This window comes from Panthera uncia (assembly GCF_023721935.1).
Source record: "Panthera uncia isolate 11264 chromosome B3 unlocalized genomic scaffold, Puncia_PCG_1.0 HiC_scaffold_2, whole genome shotgun sequence".
Lineage (NCBI taxonomy): Eukaryota > Metazoa > Chordata > Mammalia > Carnivora > Felidae > Panthera > Panthera uncia.
In genome coordinates, this window is record NW_026057583.1 from 671420 (window position 1) to 690989 (window position 19570).

Below are 19570 nucleotides of genomic sequence, written 5' to 3' on the forward strand. Positions count from 1 at the left end.
GCCGCGGGGCTGCGGGGGGCGCGCCGCGGGCTCCGGGCCCGCGGGCGGCGCCCCGGACGCCCTGCGCTCCGCCTCCCGGCGCTCGGCCTCCGCAGGCGGGTTATCGATGTCCCGGAATTCACTCTCGGGCTCCATCAGCGACAGCCTGGGGAGCTGAAGGCAGTCGTGTTAGGGCCCCGGCCTGGCCGCCGTCCCTGCGCCTCCCGCCCACCGCTTCTCTGGGACCCTCGCATCCACGCCTCCCAGGAGCGACCTTCGAGGGGGAGGGCACCGCCTGGAGTGTAGGACTGAGCCTTTAGTGCCCTGGGACACAGGCGGGGGGAAGGGGGGGCCCAGGGGAGATCAATGATGTCTTGCCCTCTCTCTCCAGTGGTCTCCACAGGCCAGACCCTTATGCAAAGCAGGCATCCCCTCCTCCCAGTTTCTGGACACCTTGAGCCTCCCTCAAGGGTCCCTCGGTGGAAAGAGAGTGGCTTTCCCACCTTTCCTTGGGGCAGAGTTGTGCACTAAGCATGGCCCACACGTTGTCCCCACCGGGGTCAGGGTGCCCGGGCCTGGCCCTGTTTGGGGCCCAAGGTGAACAGGCTGGCTGCCAGGACCCCTGGCCTGCCTCTCGAAAGCGAGTGACTCAGCGACCCCTGCCCCCCAAGCCTTGCTAGCCCCGAGGGGCCCGGCGCCTGGCTGGCAGCCATGGAGCCCACACAACCTGTAACTTGCTCTGGGAAGGGGCCCCGGGGACGCCCAAGCAGACAGTACTGGTGTCTCTTGGTTTTTCCTGTTGCTGCTAGGTGCTAGGATTGGGATGGGGCGGCCACTGTGCCCTGGAACGTAGCCCAGCCCCCAGGGTGCCCTGGAAACCTCCCTCCAGCCCCTTCCCAGGAAGCAGCACACCCTTGCTTGCTGAGGTGAGGGCTGGGCCACCAGCAACCCCAGGCTGATGGTCGGAAGGGGGCATGTAGGGAAAGGTCTCAGGCCAGGGTCATGGGCTCTATACTCTTGGGGCTGGCAAGGGCCCCCAGTCAAAGCCGTGGTTTGTCAAAACGTTTCTGGGGCGCTGAGGATCCGGAGGACCGCCAGGGAGATTGGGGACGGGAAGGCCACCGCAGCCGAGTCAAAGCTGCTGTGTCCGTCCTTTCCAGGCCCCTGGGGCGGGACTCACCGGCACGTAGTGTACCACCGTGTCCACCACGTTGTCAGTGACACCCTTCAGGGCGTCCGACAGGGACATGGCCCTCCCCTTGGCAGAGGAGACAGCAGGGGCCCCGGGGAGGTGCAGCATCCTGGCTGCCGAGCCCAGCACAGTCGCGGGCGCCCACATCACGGCCGAGATGGTGCTCTGGAGGGCCTTCTGCATGGTGTGGGCCACGCTGCCCAGGAGGCCTTGTGGGCTGGGCAGGGCTGCTACCTGCGGGCCAGAGCTAGGTCAGCACCTCCTGCAGCGGCTCCCCTGGCCCTCCCCCTCCCCACCACCCCCAGAGCTAGAAGGGAAAGAACGGGGGACACCAAATTGAAACAGCCGTAGGCTCGGCTCTGCCACCAGCTGTGTGACCTTGGGCAGGTCACTTCCCCTCTCTGAACCCGCTTCTTCATTTGCAAAATGAGTCTGGCAGTCTCCCCACCTGCTGTGCCGGTCAGCTGAGGGAGGGGCACAGAGGCTGTGTGCAGGTGAGGGGAACAGTGCAGGAGGCAGGCACTGCGTCTCTGAGCCCCGGGGGGGGGGGGGGTTGGGGGGGGGGGGGGGGGGCAGAGACCCTGTTTCACCCTGTGCCTCTGCTTCTCGTCCCCTCACTGGGCCGCGGGACCCGGAGGCATCCTGGTCCCACTCAGCTTCTCGCCCCCTTACCTCACTGAGCTTGTTCTCCTCGGTGTCTGACTCCTCCTCCTCCTCCGTCTCTCCCTCTGTGTCCGTGTGGTCCTCGTGGTCCTCCTCCTGGGCGGCCGTGAGGCTGTGCAGCCAGGGCGCCCGCGCCTCACTCTCCCGCCGGGACACCACCTGCATGGCCGCGGACGCGCCCCACTGGGCCAGACTGCTCTGAGGGACGGAAGGCCGCGGGCTGCTGGATTCAGGGGCAGACCCCCTCACCCCCAGGGTCAGGCCCCAGCAGACTGTTCCTAAAACTTGTCATTGAGGGATAACTTCCATACCTGGAGTGCGCACATCGTTCATGTGCAGCTCGGTGAGGTTTCCTGAGCACACGCCTGTGTAACTACCACAGATCAAGACACAGACCCTTTTCAAACCCCCAGTCTCCCTGTGCCACCCACGCAGGCGGGTGGGTGGCACAGGGGGACCACATTTTGACCTCTACCACCATGCCTTGGTTTTGCCCATTTTTGAACCTCATATAAATGGACTCATCCAATGTGTTTTCTTTCACGAATGGCTTTTTATTCAACATCATGTTGTGAGATTCGTCTGTGCTCTTGCGCGTTCAAAATAGCTCCTTCTCTTCCCTGTGATAAGTCCGTGTACACATGCCATAATTTACACATTCTGCTGTTGATGGACGTCTGTGTTGTTTCCAGCTCTTGGCTAAGGATAAAGCCTGATAGGAACATTTCGATGTGTCTTTTGGGGGACATAAGCTCTCACTGCTGGCAGGTCGAATCGATGGGTCTTAGGGGGTATGTGTGGTTGGCTTTAGCAGCTACTGCTTGGAGATCTTTAAAGAGTGAAAAAATCAACAGGGCCACAGTGTCCCATGGGCGGAAACAGACTTGGGCAGGTGGGCTAGCGTCCCCTTGAGGCACAGCTTGGCTCACTCTGGACCCTAGGGAGCTCCACAAACATTTATTATTCAACTCCAGGGGACACCAGTATGTCTTATGTGAACAGGGTGCCTGAGGTTGCACGGTACAGTAGGGTCTCCTGACTACACATAAGGCTGGCACACGGGTCCGTCTCAGCCCCCGCTGGGAAATGACCCCCCAGTACAGGGGACAGAAGGGAACTACCAGTCCTGTATCCCTACTGGAGCCACAGAAGCTGGCGCACAGCACGTTCTCAGCAAACATTAGCTTGAATGGATGATCCAGGGCTGATGAGCTTTTAAAAGTGTCACCCAAATGATGGCTCAGAAATGGCTCTTTTGTTTGCTGACCTTTATGCTGTAATGTTGTTTGTGTTTCCTTTATTTTCCTTTATTTGGTCTTTGTTTCTTATGAAAAAATGCAGTCTATCTCTGCTAAAATACACAGAGGTGGAGGGGGGTATGGTGGGGAGATAGCCCTACGTGCACCTAGAAAAGGAGGCTTTGCCTTAGGGCCAAGTAGGATGCAAATGAGAAGCCTCTGGAAAGGAAATTTTGAAATCTGGGGCGGTCAGGGATGCAGCCTGGCCAGGGCTCTCTCCCCAACAGAAGGAGCTTGGGGCCTGGATTATTTACAGGGGACACTCCCTAGTGTCTGGATAGCAGCCGGGGGCCTCTGCTCCCTCATAGGCAGGAGGGTCCACAGCAGGAGGCCCCCTAGGAGGATGAATTTGGGGGGCGGGACTCAGAGGGACAGGGAGAGACACCCTAGCAAGGCAGGCTTGCCCTTGGTTCATGTCCTGTCCTTTCTTTCCCCTTGCAGCCAGAGGACCGGCCCTCAACCGCCTTAAGGCCTCTTGTCCTTAGACCAAAAGTCCCAGGCCAGGCTGGAGGAGGGAATGTTCTTAGGACCAGAGGTGGAGTCGGGTGGGAGGGACCCAGGCTGGGGGTCAGCCAGATCAGGGCAGACACTCACCAGAGGTGCCACACCTGGGATCCACATGGCCAGGGCGTGGCCCTGCTTCAGCGCGCGGGCTGTGGTCTGGAAGGTGTGTCGGGACAGGGTGTTGGCCAGGGCCCCAACCCTGCTCACGAGGCTCGGCTTGCCTTTGGGAGGCTTCTGGGCCTGCTGGTGTCCTGCAGCAGGGGCTGGGTTGGATTTGGGGGTAAAAGAGAGGAAAGCTGATCAGAGAGGGGCTAGGGAAGCTAGTCCTCTGTCTAGGGTTGGAAAGCGGTCACCCTGGTTCCACCACAAGTCTGCGAGTGACCCCACTTACAAATGGGGAGAGGAGGCTATATTAGGGTGGCTCCATCTAAATATCTTGCCAGACCTTCCCTGTTCCAGAGCAGTGGCTGGGTGAGTCCTGGCTGCCTGTTGTTAATTCCCAGGCAGCATGGGTAGGCGCCTCCCTTCCCGGGGGGTGGGGGTGGGGAGGTCTGCCAGCCCCCCTAACGATAGATACCTGACTCTTCCTTGGCGGAAGGGAGGAGGTACTCTACCACCTTCTCGACGCCACCCAGGGCCAGGTCGGCCCCTCCAGAGGCCAGCCGGCCGGCTCGGGTGTTAGCAGCATACTCAGCGGTGTCTTTGGCCACCCCCCAGGCGAGCTCGCAGCTGGCCAGAGCGGCCCCCAGGACCTTGTCCGAAGTGCTGGCAATGGGAACGCTGATGCTATTCCTGGCACTGCGAAGGCGGGTTGAGATGGTGTCCTTCAGCTCAGAGGCGATCTGTGGGAAAAGGGCCGGGGCGGGGGGGGGTCAGGCCTGTGGGTCTGGTAGCCCTGAGCCCAGCTCCCAGGAAGGCCTCAATTAAAGGCCCAAGCGAGGGGCGCCTGACTGGCTTAGTCGATAGAGCATCTGACTCTTGATGTCAAGCTTGTGAGTTCAAACCCCACGCTGGGCGTTGAGCTTACTTAAAAAAGAAAATAAAGGCCCCGGGGACGGGCACCAATATCTGGGCCTCTTGATTACGCTGGGCTTTAAAGGGGAAGAGCTCCAGTTCTCCCTGTGCATGGATCTCCTGGCTGCTTCACACCCCACTTCTACCTGTCAAGATCCTCACCATCCTTCCCCCACGGAGGCCACCTCCTTGATGACACCCGTCTTGAGATTCTCATGCACACAAGGCACCTCCACTCCCAAACTCCTTTAATGCCTTCTCTGTTCTTCCCTCAGAACACCGCTCACATTCCCACCTGTGTTTATATTGCCTCAGAGATGTGGCTGCTCACCCTACCAGTTCTGTACCGAAATAACTGATCTTTCTCTCCTATTAGCCTGGGAGCCCTTTTGTGACAAAGGTGCCCTTTATCCGGAAAGATGTGAAGAGCACAGGCCTCCGAGCCAAGCAGACCCGCTCTCACGTGGCCTCCACTTACGGCTGTGCGGCCAGGGAAAAGTCACTAGCTTTCTCATCTGTAAAAAGGGGATCCCTGCCCTGTCCCAGAGGGCTGACAAGAGGATTAAATGGGAGGGCTCCATAAATCGTATCACGGCCCCTGGCACAGGGTAGGGCTCAGGAAATAGTTGTGGGATGAGTAGATAGTTGGTCAGTGGGAGGGAGCTTATCCCCAAAGCCCTTACCTAGCAAACGCCCAATGCACGTGTATCTAGGTAAAGTGACCTTTTCAGTCTCATGGTCCACAAAGGACTGGATCTTGAGGACATGGGACTGCAGCCCCAGGATCTGATGAGTGTGGCCCAGGATGTTAGGGGACTATAGTTAGCAAGTGGCCCAGTGTGGGTCCACCAGGTGTCATGGGGCAGGGCAGGGGGGGTGGTGGGATCGGAAGCAGTGAGACCCGCCCCAAGCTCCTGTTTGAGTTTGCCCCTGGGCGGGGCCTGCTTTCCAGGAAGGCTGCCTTCATTTGGCACCACAGGGAGAGGAGGAAGCCTGCTGTGTGGACTTAGGAGCCAGCAGCCACCCCCAAGCTGGAAAGACGCCTACCACAGAAATGAAAGACTGACAGTCATGGATAGTCACTCTGTGCCCTCTCCTCCTGAGCAGCGGGACAACGGAACACGGGGCACATTCCGGAAGAGGAAAGGGGCTCACCTTTTCAGGAGGGTACTGGAGGGCTGGGATCTTTTCCTCCAGGTGGTCCAGGCCTCGGCAGGCCAGCTCGTTGGCCGCTGTGACTGGAAGTGAAGGGCCATGGTGGGGTGAGCCGTGAGAACCTAGCAGTGGCCTCCGTGCCAGGGAAGGTGCCTCAGAGCCTTCAAAACCCCCAGCCCTGCTGCCTCCAGCGCATCTGGGAACCTGGGGCTCCCCTGCAGCCCCTCCAGTCCGCGGTAACTCCTGGAGGCCAGGCCCGTGTCTTCCCTCTGTGTAGGAACTCTGGAGTCAGGCAGGTCTGCACTCAAAGCCCAGAGCCTGCACCTGCAAAGTGTGGCCTCGGGGGAGTCACAACCTGACCGAGCCTCCGGTTCCTCATTCGTAAGACGTGGGTTAATGGATCCTACCTTGCAGGAGGAACTGGCAGAAACTCTGTGAATGACCAACAAATAGTGGGCTCTCCCTCCCTGCCCTCCCTCCCCTCTCTGGGTGAACTCTGGGTGGGCACGAAGGAGGAGAGTGAAGGCGTGTGAGCAGGGGCAGCAGGGCCCTCCGGGGGCCTTGGTGGGAGTAGGGTGGGCACGGCTTCGTTCTGGAGGTGACCGACTCCTAGCCACAGCCAGCCCAGGCCCCAGACGGTCCTTGCCCTTCCTTCTGACCTCTAGGAGGAAGATGATCAGCAGCGGGAAGAGGGTCACAGGGAAGAGAAAGGAATTGTCCCCAGAGAGCAGGGCAAATCCCAGGGGACGCAAATGCTTCTAGGAGATTACTGCCCAGGGGCTGCCGAAGATGTAGCCCTGCAGTCGTGACCATGGAGACGGGTTCTATATTCTCTCACATAATCTTTCACATATGCTTTCTCCAGATAGGTGACATTTCTTCACAAAATTCTCAAGCAGCAGAGAACCCAGATGACTTGGCCATCTTCTGATTGGGCGAAATGAGACCCAGGGAAATTATTTGAAGAGTTTGTAGGCAGGGAGGCTGCTGGCCCAGGGCAGAATCCTCAGACACCCATAATTCTCTAATCAGGATGGTGGAAGGTCCTAGACTTCTTGGTGCTGCTGGGATTTCCCTCAGCCCTGTCAAGAGACCTGCCTTGGATGTTGTGATGAGCAGCGGGTGATGTATGGAATTAGTGAATCACTATCTTGTACACCTGAAACTAACATAACAGTGTATGTTAACCATGCTGGAATAAAAACAGAGAGAGAGCAAGAGAGAGAGAGAGAGGGCACCTTGCTTTGGAGACTGTATTTACAAATAAGGCAGGACAATTTGAACGGGGGGGGGGGGTCTGATAGCAGGGGCCACATGGACTGTCACCGGCTGGTCCCATCAGCTCCTGGGCCCGGAGAGCTTCCTGTGCCCCTGCTCCCCAGGCCCTGCCGGGCCAGCCCTAGCACCTAGGGACCCTGCCTGTGTGTCAGACTCTACGAGTTCCTGCTGCCGCCAGATTTGGGGCCAAACCGGGTGTCTGGTCTACCACAGGCTTCACTCTCACCACGGCCCACACGGCTCTGCCCATTCCCTCCCCTGCCAACTCTCTGGCCTATCATGTGATCCCAGGAAAATGCCAACTTGGCGATAGACGAGACATGTAAGGATGAGAAGAGATGTATGTCCATATCTGTAGCTATTCTACGTCTGCATGATCTGTGTAATGGGATGTAGGTGGTAAGAAAGGCGGTCAGACAAGAAGCTGCACAGACATGTCGGCAGACAGACAAGCGAGCTATCGATCGGACAGACTGACGGATGGTGGCCTGCAAGGGCCACGAAGACTCACACTGGGTGGACAGCCTGCGGACCACGGGTTCCATGCTCCAGGCCGCCAGGCTGCTGGCGCCCTGCACACCCTTCTCGTAGGCATTGCACACAGAGGCCACCAGGGGGTAGGCTTCCTTGGTGCTGGTGTAGGTCTTCTGGAAGCACTCGCAAGTGCCGCTCACCACCGGCAGCTGCAGGACACGTTGCAGGACGTTCTCCTGCTCCTGGAAGAAGAGAAGGCAATCGAGTTGTCCCTCTGCCCTCTCGTGCCTCTCGGGAAGGCAGCCCAGGGTCACGGCGCCCACCGGTGAGGCTAGCCGGGGTCCAAGCGACCCAGGAGGAACTCGGGCCAGAGGGGGAACACAAGAGCCAGGCTGCTCCGCTCTCCTGGCCACAATCCAGGCTCTGGAGAGCTGCTGGGACGTGGCCTCCCGGCCTCTGCATGCCAGTCCCCGCCTTGGGCACTCTCCCCCTGCCCTCCCATGCCCCTTTCTGTCGGGCAAAATGCCACTCCCTCAAGACACGGCCTGAGGCTCACTGGTTCTGTGAGGCTTCTGACCCTCTTCCATCACGTCAGAAGCTTCCACTCCCTCCTGGCTTGTCTCCACACGCATCACATGGTGCTGCGATCATGTGTGTACCTGTCTCTCTCCCGGCCATCCGTCCTCTTTGCATCTCCAGTGCCTAGCCTAAAACCTGCGCAGTAATGTTGGCTGAATAAACGAATCAGCCGGGGCTGTACCTAGAAGGGGTGAGTTTAGATCGGAATCACGGAAGTTCAGATCTCCGGGAGCTTCTGCAGCAAAAATGCCTCCTTCCCATGGCCTCTCTGGCAGACTTGTCTCTAGATGTCTCCTTGGATGGGTCTTGCCCCTCCTAGAGTGGCCGTGGCCCTTGTTGGACAGCCAGTGCTGAGCTACAATGTGCCTTCACCCACTGCTCCACCCTCTGTCCTCTGGAACAACACTGAGCAAACCTATTTCATCATTCATGGGCTGGCCCTTCACATATTTGAAGGCAATATATATGTCTGCCTTTAGTGGTCCCTCCTCTGTGCTCAATAGCTCCAGATCCTAACTTAGCTTACCACCCTGGTCTGCTGGTCCCCTCTGGACCTGCTACAGTTTAGTGCTGCTTTCCTTCAATATATGCACTCACACTTGAAGACAGCATTCCAGATGTGGTCTGAGCACATGGGGTATAGTGAAACCGTCACTTCTTGTTATCGGGGAGCCATGTCCTTTCTAATGCGTTTCACCTATGCAGCAGTCACCTACACCGAATTAAACTGGAGGTCGCCTGGGACTCTCAGTGAACAAACACAGGTGTTTGAAAGAATGTGGACTCCAGTCATGCACAAGGGAACGTCTCCTCAGTGCCATTATACCCCAGGCACGGATCAGGGTGCTTTGGTGACAAGACCTCACTGAATTCTAACAGCGACCCTCTGAGGTCTAGCACTTTGCCTGCGAGGACACACTCAGAGATGTGAAGTGACTTACCCGAGATCACACAGCTAGTAAGTGGCAGAGTCAGGATTGCAACTGAGGCCTGAAATGGCCTGTGATTTGCTTCAAAATATCGCAAGGCGGAGGAGTGAGTGAGCGTGTGGATGAGGCCAGACCGGCCACGGGATTGATGAGCGGCCGTGGCAGCTAGTGAGGGGTATTCTCTGCTTCTGTCCGCTCGCAGGAATGCTCAGAAACCGCCACATAGGAAGTGAAAAGAGAAAGCTCCCCCGTCTGACTCAGGCGCGGGGGCTCTCTCTGCAGTCAGATGTGTCCCTGTTACAGGGTTCTGCTCTGGAGGAGAGGACCTGGCCTCTCTATTTGTAGGCTGAGGTAGAAGACCCAGCAAGGAGACTCAGAACAGCAGGCCACGGCATTTTAGCTTTCATTTTGCAGGTGAGTTTGAAATTTGAACAGACAAAGATTATGACTGCAAACGAGAATATTTTAACACTTGGACAGAATCTTCGGAGGTTGTTGTAGGCAGAGCCAAAGAGGGTCGATCCCGACCCACTTGTTCATTTTATGCCTCTGTATTCTAGGATTTATTTATTTATTTATTTATTTATTTATTTATTTATTTATTTTAACATCCATTCATTTTGGAGAGACAGAGAGAGACAGGACGTGAGTGGGGAGGGGCAGAGAGGGAGACACAGAATCTGAAGCAGGCTCCAGGCTCCGGCCTGTCAGCACAGAGCCCGACGCGGGGCTCGAACTCACGGACTAAGAGACCATGACCTGAGCTCAAGTCGGAAGCTTAATGACCTGAGCCACCCAAGTGCCCCTATATTCTATGATTTGATATAAAACTTAACGTGGTGATTCCAAGTGCAAAGGTTAGTTTAAATTAGGTCCCCTAATTGGGGACAAGATGGGCAGTATAGGGGTGCACAATTTGTAAGCTTCATTGACTCTTTGAACTGTGCCTAAATCGGAGAGGCCTTGCACGGAGGCATCAGGTACACCTGAAGGCGTCAATCCGCTCCGAGTCGCAGAGAAAACCAGCCTAGACACACAACTCTGGAAACACCGTTCCTCGGCCCCCTTCCCATACACAGCACAGGCTGTGCCGCGTGTAACTCAGAGAGGTGCCATTCGCACAGAACACACACAACGCCCCAGAGTTACAGAATACAGCGGCTCAGCGTCTCAAACGACACCCCACCTGGGTGGACAAAGCAGGGGCTTTTGCATCAGGGTTTAGAACTCAGTAAGTAGCTCCCTTCCCCTCCTTTCTTTACCTCTCAGCCAATATTTCTGTCCTTTCCTCCAAGGTGTTTAGTTTTCATTAGGCACTCCCCCGCCCCCTCCTCTAAGAGCCCCCTGCAAAAGGCAGTGAGGGTGAGAATAATGAAGACATAATAGTCAATGGAAGGTGAATATAATCGAGACAGATCTTGTCCTAAATCCCCTGAACCTGTCTTCCCTCCCCCACTCAGTGGTCCCCTCCTCCCTTCTCATAAAGGCCCAAGTTACTTACGGGGAGGTCTCCATCCGGCAAGGCTGGGCCCTTGTTGATGGCCGTCATAGCTCTTCAAGCTGCAAAGCAGAGTGCCAGGTCCATGAGAAAGCTCTCAGCTTGACACTTGCAGGGTCAGTCCCCTACCTCTCATGACCACTGACGAGGCCCAGGCTGCCTAGGGGCTCCAGGTCCCTCAACAGAAGGCATCTGGTTGGAGGGTGAATGTCAAGGACTAGCGGCCCCTCCCTGGAGTCCCACTGGGAGGAGCTGCCCCACAGCCTACTTGTCAAGACTGATGTTTCTTACAAGGGTTCAGGGTAAGAAATGAGAAATAAGGGTAGCTTTACGAGGTAAGAGGTTTTAGATGAAGAGGCTCCCAGATGAAGATCAAAAAGAGACTGAAAGAATAAGTTTCAGGTTTAGTCTTTTTTTTTTTTTTTTTTTGGTGAAAAAGTTCTGCATTAATTCTGTTCTTTTTAAGCAAGCATATCTGCCGGTCCTTCCCGGAATGCTCAACTAAGAAAGCAGTCACTCTTAAAACCAGCTATTTCAGCAGCGTTCTGGAAAAGCTAGTGCGCCAGGATATCTATCCTACACTCCTGGTCATTCACCTTGAGTAATCTCTCCCTCAGTGGTTTCCCTGCAGGCCTCTTCATCTTCAGTAAAATTCTCAGGACACCCTTACCCTCAGCTTCTTTCCTTTAACTCTCGGAAACAAAGCAGGTAAGGCAGATGTTCCTGGGCCCCTGCACTCACGCTAGCGGATGCTGCCTTGGTCCCACAGAGCCCAGGCTTCTGAGTGTCTCCCCAGAAGAAACCCTTCCAGCTGCTCCAGAGAAGCCTTGGGCAATGCAACTAACACCTCCCAGCTGGAGGAGGGCAGAGAGGAAGAGAACGTTGGGTCAGCCAGTTGTCATGGTTATTTGAGCCAGGGCCCCCTGAACGTACCCTAACTTCTGTAAGGAGATACGGCCAACTAGGAGGTGGACTGCAGAGCTGATGGAAATCCAGGCCGAGGCGTTATTATTCCAGAGCCACGAAAAATCCATTCTGTAACACATTTCTGGCCCCCGGTTCTCAAAACAAACAACAACAAAAAAACCACCTGTCTTCCAGAAAGAAGGTGTTGGAATATGTCATTAAACTCATGAATTCTAAAGTTCTATAGTCTTTGGTTCCTTTTTCAGAGTGTGCTGTGGGACTGTTTTCCACCCATTTCCCTCATCCCTTATTATTTACTATCAAGAGTGAATTTTGAACAGTAAGATTTAAACCTACGCAGGAACAGCGCTCACCCAAATGTACTACTCTCTCTCTGATACATTACTCTCAAGAAGAGGACCAGAGCTGGGGGTTGACTCTTTGACAATCTAGCCTTTGAGGAAGCAGTTTCAACCTCTGTAAATTCCTAGATTTCAAGGAAGTTTATTGAACTCCACCCGGTCTAAGATGCCACCAGAATATGCCGTGGGAGAGCTAACTGGATTTTGCCGAGTCTGAAACAGTGTTGGCCAGGATCCTCTGACTTATTGAAGCATGCAAACAACCAAGAACTATCACCTCTCATCCCTTCCTTAGTACAAACCAGCCGGGGGCCCAAGTTCTAGCTCCTGGCTTCAAAGATGACAGAGTATGGTGGAAGCCAGTTTTCAGATTATCTAAGGGCCTCTTAAAATGGATATTGGTGGCGGTGGGGGGATTCCTGGCTGGCTCAGTTAGTCTTGATCTCAGGGTCCTGATTTCAACCCCCCTGTTGGGCTTAGAGCTTACTTAAAAATAATAATAAGATGAATAATGGGGGTACAAACTTATTTTCCTTATTGTTCGTCGCATTATCTCTGTTGAGGACTCTCGGCTAAGCTGTATGCAGTGGGCAACCAGAGAAGGGCAGGAGGTGAGGAGAAATGGAGCTTTCTCCATTGGTCATCAATTCTGTATCTGTGATATAATAAAGCAGGGAATGAGAGGTCAGGAAAGGGAGGAAAGAGTCACGCAGGGAGCCTCCAAAAGGAGTAATAAATATGTGGTATGTTCAGTACTTATTGATTTGACTGGGACTTCTATATTTAATTTTTTTACATCATGTTTTAAAACTTATTTTTGAGACAGAGAGCGAGAGAACACAGGGAAGGGGCAGAGAGGGAGGCAGAGGATCCAAAGCGAGTTCCGCGCTGACAGCAGACAGCCCAAAGTGGGGCTCGAACTCACGAACCGTGAGATCATGACCCGAGCTGAAGTCGAACGCTTAACCAAGAGGGCCACCCAGGAACCCTTATTTTTTATTTTTTAATGTTTATTTATTTGAGGGGGGGGGAGGGGCAGAGAGAGAGGATGGGAGAGACTCCCAAGCAGGCTTTGAGCTATCAGCAGTTATCAGTGCAGAGCCTGAGGCAGGGCTCGATCTCTTGACCATGAGATCATGACCTGAGCTGAGATCAAGAGTCACTTAACCGACTGAGCCACCCAGGTGCCCCTGGACTGGGGCCTTTTAAAATAGAAGACAGTGATGGAGGAAAGGAAGCATTTAAAAATGGAAGCATTTAAAAACCTCGCCTCAAGGTTCAGGGCAATTCATCCATGAGGCTGGGTCTGGAGAGCAAACTGGGCCAAAGGGCAGTTCCAGGGCTTTGGAGCGGTGGCTCTGGGCCAGAGAGTACAGGGCTCTGTGCCTGCAAGCTCTGCTGACAAAGCTGGTCCTTTGGCCGCCTCGGCCGGGAGTGCGGAATGTGGGTGAGAGGGGAGAAGTGGTGAAAGGGCCTAGGACGGTCCCCCAGGAGCAGTCCATCTTCCAGCCACAGCTTGAAGACACAGGTTTATTTCCTTTCCTCCTCCCCCCCCCCCACCTGCCCCCTCACCCCCCGACATGAACACAGGGGCCTTGGTCCTCTTGTGTACAAGTGGATCCCCAAACTAAGCATGGTATTCAGACATTCGTTGTTGAGCTAATTCTCAGGGAACAATGTTCAGTTGTTCTGTGCGTCTATTAGGAATGTCTTTGGTCTTCAGAATCCCTCATGAATGTGGAGGCTTGGAGGTGGGGATGGTTAGTTAGAAGCAAGAAAAACGCAGAGAGGGAGGTTCTGGGGTACCATTCAGGTTTTCACACATTCTAGAAGAGATGGCATTTCCCAAACTCCCCATCGCTCACGCTAAAGTGCAGAGGACAAAAGCAGCAAGCAGGACGCCACTGTGACAGGCGACCGCAGATTCGAGCCCCACTTCTCCAGGCAGAAGCCAGACCACCACCTGGCAGAGCTGGTCCAGAAGACCCTCTCCCGGAGGAGATCATCCTAGTGGTCTTTCAACCCAGACGTGCCAACCTAAGTCGTTCTTCACCCTCCTCCTCAGCCTGGACCTTCCAGGCGGGAGCTCCTTGTACCGGAGCCCTCTCTACCGAGTCCACTCTGATCGTCTCTGGATTGGCTTTCTTTTCGCTCTTCCTCATTCCCAGAACACATTCAGAGTCAGGAGTCTGTTTTGTCTAGCAATTTATTAGACATAAGTAATCTATGACAGCAAAGGATCTGGACAAAGTAGAATTGGTTACTTAAACTTTTTACTTGCCCTGACCTAGCAGCTTTCATTTCTCTTAAGATTCCCCGAGTGTCTTCTCAAATCCCATTATCTTGATCAATCACTTTAAAAATAAGAGAGCCAAGGACCTGAGTCTAGTTTTTAAGAATCTCATTCACATTCCTGGGAAATTTAGTGCACGTTTCTTTTCTCATTTCCGTTCAGGTAAGTGAAACGGCTCTACTGGCAGGACTGACACCGGCCTCCTGCCTGATGGCATCCTATTTTGCTATCTCACTGCCCTCAAATCGGAGGATCTGCAATCACAGCTCAACACCCAAGACGAATAAACGGCCTTGTCACTGGTCCCTTATTGCTCTTTCCCACCCCCCAACCTCCCCACACATAGGAGGTCTGATTTATCATAGAAAATTATGACATTCCCACATTCAGAGTATTCCCAAAAAGTTCTTAACTGCATACATTTTGATGACAATGATTATATGGCTTTAAATACGACAATCCAGCTGATAAATCTAGCTATAGTTTTAATTTTTATGTGAACCAATGACTAACAAAGTTCGAAAAAAGCCTTTTCGCACAGGATTCTGGAGAGTCTCACACTTCCACTCACCCAGGAAGGCAATGAAATATAATGGAAAGAACCCTGGACTGGGAGTCTGAAAGCCGAAGCGCTGGCCTCACTTTTTTAGCCTCAGTTTCCTCATCTGTCACAGGCTACTACCTCCAGGCGCCCACCGTGACCTTCCATATTAAAAAAAGAATTTTTTTTTTTTTAAATTTTAGAGAGAGAGTGTGAATGGGAGAGAAGGACAGAGGGAGAGGGAGAAAATCTTAAGCAGGCTTCATCCTCAGCATGGAGCCTGGTGCAAGGCTCGATCCCACAACCCTGGGATCATGACCTGAGCTGAAATCAAGAGTCAGATGCTCAACTGAGACACCCAGGCACCTCTCATGCACATTATTTTTTACCTCAGTCCTTTTCTATGTGCTTCTGATTTTTGCTTACTCACTCACTACCTGAAGTCACAGTTTATACCACGAAGGTGGCTGATGCGTTTCTGAGTCTCCTTGTGGACAGAGGAAGGACAGGAGTGCAGTGATGCAAGGCCGTCAGCCCAGCCCCCTGCACCCTGGCATGGGGATCTATGCAGAGGCGGGGGGCGGGGCTGGTAACCGATCAGAGGAACAAGAGGCTCCTACTAGATCTGAGAGACAGCTGAGCAGCAGATCTACGGAAGTGAGGTTCTCGGCCCCAAAGTCACGGTGCATTAGTGTTCAGTGCTTTGGGCCTTTTCTAATTTTTATATATTCGGTAGACAGTAAGCTCCCGCTATGAGCACGAGAGAGGCTCAACAAATGTTAGATGAAAGGGAAATACTCGGAAATTCAGAAGTCACTCCAGCACTCTAAAAAACACGTGTAAATCTTCATGCAGTCCCCTTCTCCACTCTTGGCCCCGCCCTTGCTCACATCACTGGTCACTAAACGCTCACAAGAACCCGTCTTTAAGCACAGTCTGACATGGTCTGCGCCTCACGCAGATGTCCATCCTGAGACGGCGTCTTTTAAAGCAGGTGCCAGTCTCGAGCCCGAAACCGCTTCACTGCGTCTTCAGCTTCATGTGAGGATACGCCACAATGACGATGCCTGCTAGAGACGACACAAGGCCTCCGAGTCCAATGATGCCAGGATTGGACTTATAGATCCCCAACTGGTCCAAGGGGTTCAAGATATCGCAGAAGTTCTTCACCGTGTCCAGGAGCAAGGGAGGATGCTTCCTCAGAGACCGGAACAAGAGAAGGAGAAAGGACTGGAGCCACTCTGTCTCCTCGTCGGCCACGCTGTACCCCGGAGGGTCCTGAGGTGGTGATTTCTCCCTCTCTGCCCCGTCTCGTGCCGCCTGTTCCATCTGCAGGGAGATTTCGTACAGATCCCTGGCCAGGCTCAGCAGGAGAGAACAGCAGTAATGGCGGGCAGCCCACATTCGCCATTTCTCTTTGTTAACGTGCGAGGCGAGCCCTACGCTCCTCACCCAGAGGATGGTATCGCAGATGAAATAAACCACGCGGTTCAAGTTGGCTAACGTGAGGCAGAGGCGGGGCACCAGGGCAGTGGCGTGAATGCTCTGCTGAGTCGCCTGTATGGCATGGACCACGTTGCCCAGCCTGAACCCTGCAAGAGGAACCCGCAACAGTTAACAAATATTTAATTGGTATGTACCATGAAGGCAGAATCCCTGCCTCAGGGTGAGGGGCCAGCACTGGTGTCTTGACAGGTGGCTGCCATGTGAGGCTCAGTCTTTGTTCAGGAATAAGGAAGGACTTTACAGTACACGAAGGACACGGAAAATGATTCTGGAAGGCACAGAAGACAGTGACTTTAAATTTATCACCTCCATTCCAGTGGATACCTTAACAGTGGCTTACGATATACTTTAGGCAAGGTCAATCACGAGTGTGGATTGTGACGTCTGAATATTACCACCTGTACGTCTTTAGGAGAAAAGTACTACGATCACAGGAAGTCTAGCTGTACCATTACTGCGACTATTATTATTATTTTCACATACGAAGCTTTAATTCACTGTGGGCATTTCTCTGACCCAGATGCCAGTATTCATTTGGAGAGTCTGATGCCTCAGATTTTACTTACTTTCCAGACAAAAGATTTGCTTTTTTATAAAACGCCGTTATCATCTTGCCATCTCTGTGGTTCAAACCCCCTTCAGCTCCCTACTGTCAAGAAGACAAAGTAGAGACGGTAGGATGTAGTGGCTACGGAAAGTGTTCCTAGTCGAATGAAATCAACCACTGTGAGGCATATCCTTATCTGAGCATGTAACTCGATGAATCTGGGATGTATCAATCGACAAGTATTTACCGAGCACCTGCTCAGAATGAGTTATGATCCTAAACGTTATGGACCATCCAAAAGAAGTACCTGTACCTTCATTAAAGGACTCTATCTTAGACTGAGCAAACGTTCACAAGTAGCTACCCTCAAGAGACTTACCTCAGAAGAATGCCTGGGATTACTGTGTCAACAATAACACAAAACAGAATATGTAATGAGTAATCCTGGGTTCCAGTTCTGGCTCTTGCACTAGCTAGCTGAATGACCTTGGGTAAGTCTTTCCTGCACCTCGGAGACTAGTGAGCTCTGACACACTAAAGAATCTGAGAACTTCTAATCCTACCCTTCAAAGCCATCCAGAAAAGCTCACCCTACCTTCCAACATCCCTCTGCTGGATAACTGAAGTCTTTTCTCTGTCAAACTCGTTTCTCATTGACCTTCCAATACAACAGTTTGCTCATGAACAGTTTTGAGCCTTCACGGAGGAAGTCACCCTTCAAGAAGGCTCTCCTTCCCACTCTCTCTAGCCACACCTCAAGTTCCACCTCCTCCCAAACCTTTCTTTTCCTCTATCCTAGCCAATATATTTGGCACTAAATCTTACACCATTATTTACACCGTGTAATCTTAGTTCTTTCAGAAAGCTCAGAACTATACCTAAAGCAGGTGCTCCAAAATAACTGATCAACATCTGATTTCTACATTCCATTCTAACACCTCTGTCTACCTACTGTAGCAGTATCTGATTCTCATCAAACCACTAAGATTCAGCCATGCGATTGTTATTAGAAGGATGGGTTTCCCAGTACGCTTTATTATTAAAGCAAATCAGATGAGTACAAAACACGGACTTCACTTTTGCCTTGAACATGAAACCACTCCACAAACAGTCCGAGATCCACCTTAACCGTTTCCTCTAGTAATTCCTCCAGAGAAGAAGGGAAAAGGCAAGGAAAAGGCAAGCTATTCTGTTCTAGAGAATACAAAGGCCTTCCAAGAGCCGGAAGCTCATGTCAGGGATTGCCAAAACATTGTGTAATTCTAAGAACTACAGCTGAGCTAATACACTGCATGTCTGCAGGGTGTCTGTGAATGGTCTGCAGCAAAACTTCAATCTTCTTGGCCTGTCATCTCATGAGGGCAGCCTTACTGGTCAACCTCATCAAAAAACTTGATTGATTAGTAATGAATGATCTACAGAGTATTTTGTAAATGACAAGGTCTGACGATTCGAAACCAGGAGCCACTGTCCCTCAAGAGACAGGGTACTTACATTTACGGCCAGTGCTCACACTGGACTCCAGTTTCTTGAGCTTCATTACCACGTTCTCTTTGCCAGCTTTAGGCTCTAACAAATATCTAAGCAACATGCATGTGTACTGAGTGGCTCTGAAATGGAAAACAAAAAATGAGAATGATTGATAAACCAAATAAAATTTGATTCATGAAGCAAAGAAAGGAGAAATGTGTGTTGCTAACAGCAAAGTTTCCAAGACAATTTCTCACATAAGCAGTTCTTACAAGAGCATAATTCTGCAACAGTGACCCCACAGGGCCAAAGGGTAGATAGAGCATGTGATGCAAATGTGACACAAAGGTGATGAAAGGGAACTCTGCAGTTACGGTGAGCAGCCCCCCAAAACGCCTTTTGCTGGCACAGAGAAATGGATAGAGCCAAAGTGGTGAACTGCCCAAAAATCTCCCCCAGGTCAAGTCTGCAAAGATTCACATTCTTTATTTTCTCCTGTATAGTGACTTTTCAGATTCCTAAAATGAACTTTTTATCATGTGGTTAACCAAATACTTATCTAATAGGACACACACTCAAACCAGAACCAAATGAAAAGTTGTTTGCACGCTGCTTAATTAAAAAAAAAATTTTTTTTAATGTTCACTTATTTTTGAGAGAGAGACAGAGAGACAGAGTGCAACTGGGGAGGGACAGAGAGAGAGAGGTAGATACAGAATCAGAAGCAGGCTCCAGGCTCTGAGCTGTCAGCACAGAGCCCGACAGGGGGTTCAAACTCACGAACCATGAGATCAGTACCTGTGCTGAAGTCAGACGCTCAACAGCCTGAGCCACCCAGATGCCCCACATTGCTTAATTTTTTAGAAAAGGATCAAATACACACCAATACGTGAATAAGCCTAGATATATTTTTATGTTTGTCTTTCAAAACTAGTGTTTTATATAGACTATTTAATACTAAATATTCAATAAAGTGATTATTGTTATGACTACAAATAATAATGCCTTACTAACACACGAGAAATTTTATATCACATAATCAAACATCTAAATGCATTTGGCAGCCTATTAACAAAGTAGGTGCCTGTTTCCTACAGTTCTGTAACTGCATTTGAATCCCTTTAGGCTACAAATATTATTCTCAATAAAAATGTGGCACATTTTCCAAAACGGTAAACTTGTTATTGAGGATGAAGTAAAAAGAATATCTTTTTGTCTCTCCTTTTTAAAGTAGCTTCCAGGGTGCCTGGGTGGCTCAGTCAGTTAAGTGTCTGACTTCAGCTCAGGTCATGATCTCACAGGTCGTGGGTTCGAGCCCTGCATTGGGTTCTGTGCTGACAGCTCAGAGCCTGGAGCCTGCTTCAGATTCTGTGTCTCCCTCT

At 52.2% G+C, this 19570-nt stretch overlaps 2 protein-coding genes across 2 annotated transcripts in view; both read right to left on the reverse strand.

Moving 5' to 3' along the window:
- Nucleotides 1-18204, reverse strand: part of PLIN1 (perilipin 1) — a 19920-nt gene extending 1716 nt beyond the window's left edge. Inside the window, exons 1-10 of the mRNA XM_049614278.1 lie at nt 16306-18204; nt 12357-12486; nt 10567-10625; nt 7595-7799; nt 5806-5888; nt 4214-4478; nt 3727-3899; nt 1844-2032; nt 1160-1405; nt 2-153 (exon numbers count right to left, since the gene is read on the reverse strand). Coding sequence (XP_049470235.1) covers nt 2-153; nt 1160-1405; nt 1844-2032; nt 3727-3899; nt 4214-4478; nt 5806-5888; nt 7595-7799; nt 10567-10614 — 1361 coding nt within the window. The 5' untranslated portion in view covers nt 10615-10625; nt 12357-12486; nt 16306-18204. The remainder of the gene's footprint in view (nt 1; nt 154-1159; nt 1406-1843; nt 2033-3726; nt 3900-4213; nt 4479-5805; nt 5889-7594; nt 7800-10566; nt 10626-12356; nt 12487-16305) is intronic.
- PEX11A (peroxisomal biogenesis factor 11 alpha) overlaps nt 14020-19570 on the reverse strand; it is a 14420-nt gene continuing 8869 nt past the window's right edge. Inside the window, exons 2-3 of the mRNA XM_049614277.1 lie at nt 18213-18328; nt 14020-16257 (exon numbers count right to left, since the gene is read on the reverse strand). Of these exons, the coding sequence (XP_049470234.1) occupies nt 15686-16257; nt 18213-18328 (688 nt within the window). The 3' untranslated portion in view covers nt 14020-15685. The remainder of the gene's footprint in view (nt 16258-18212; nt 18329-19570) is intronic.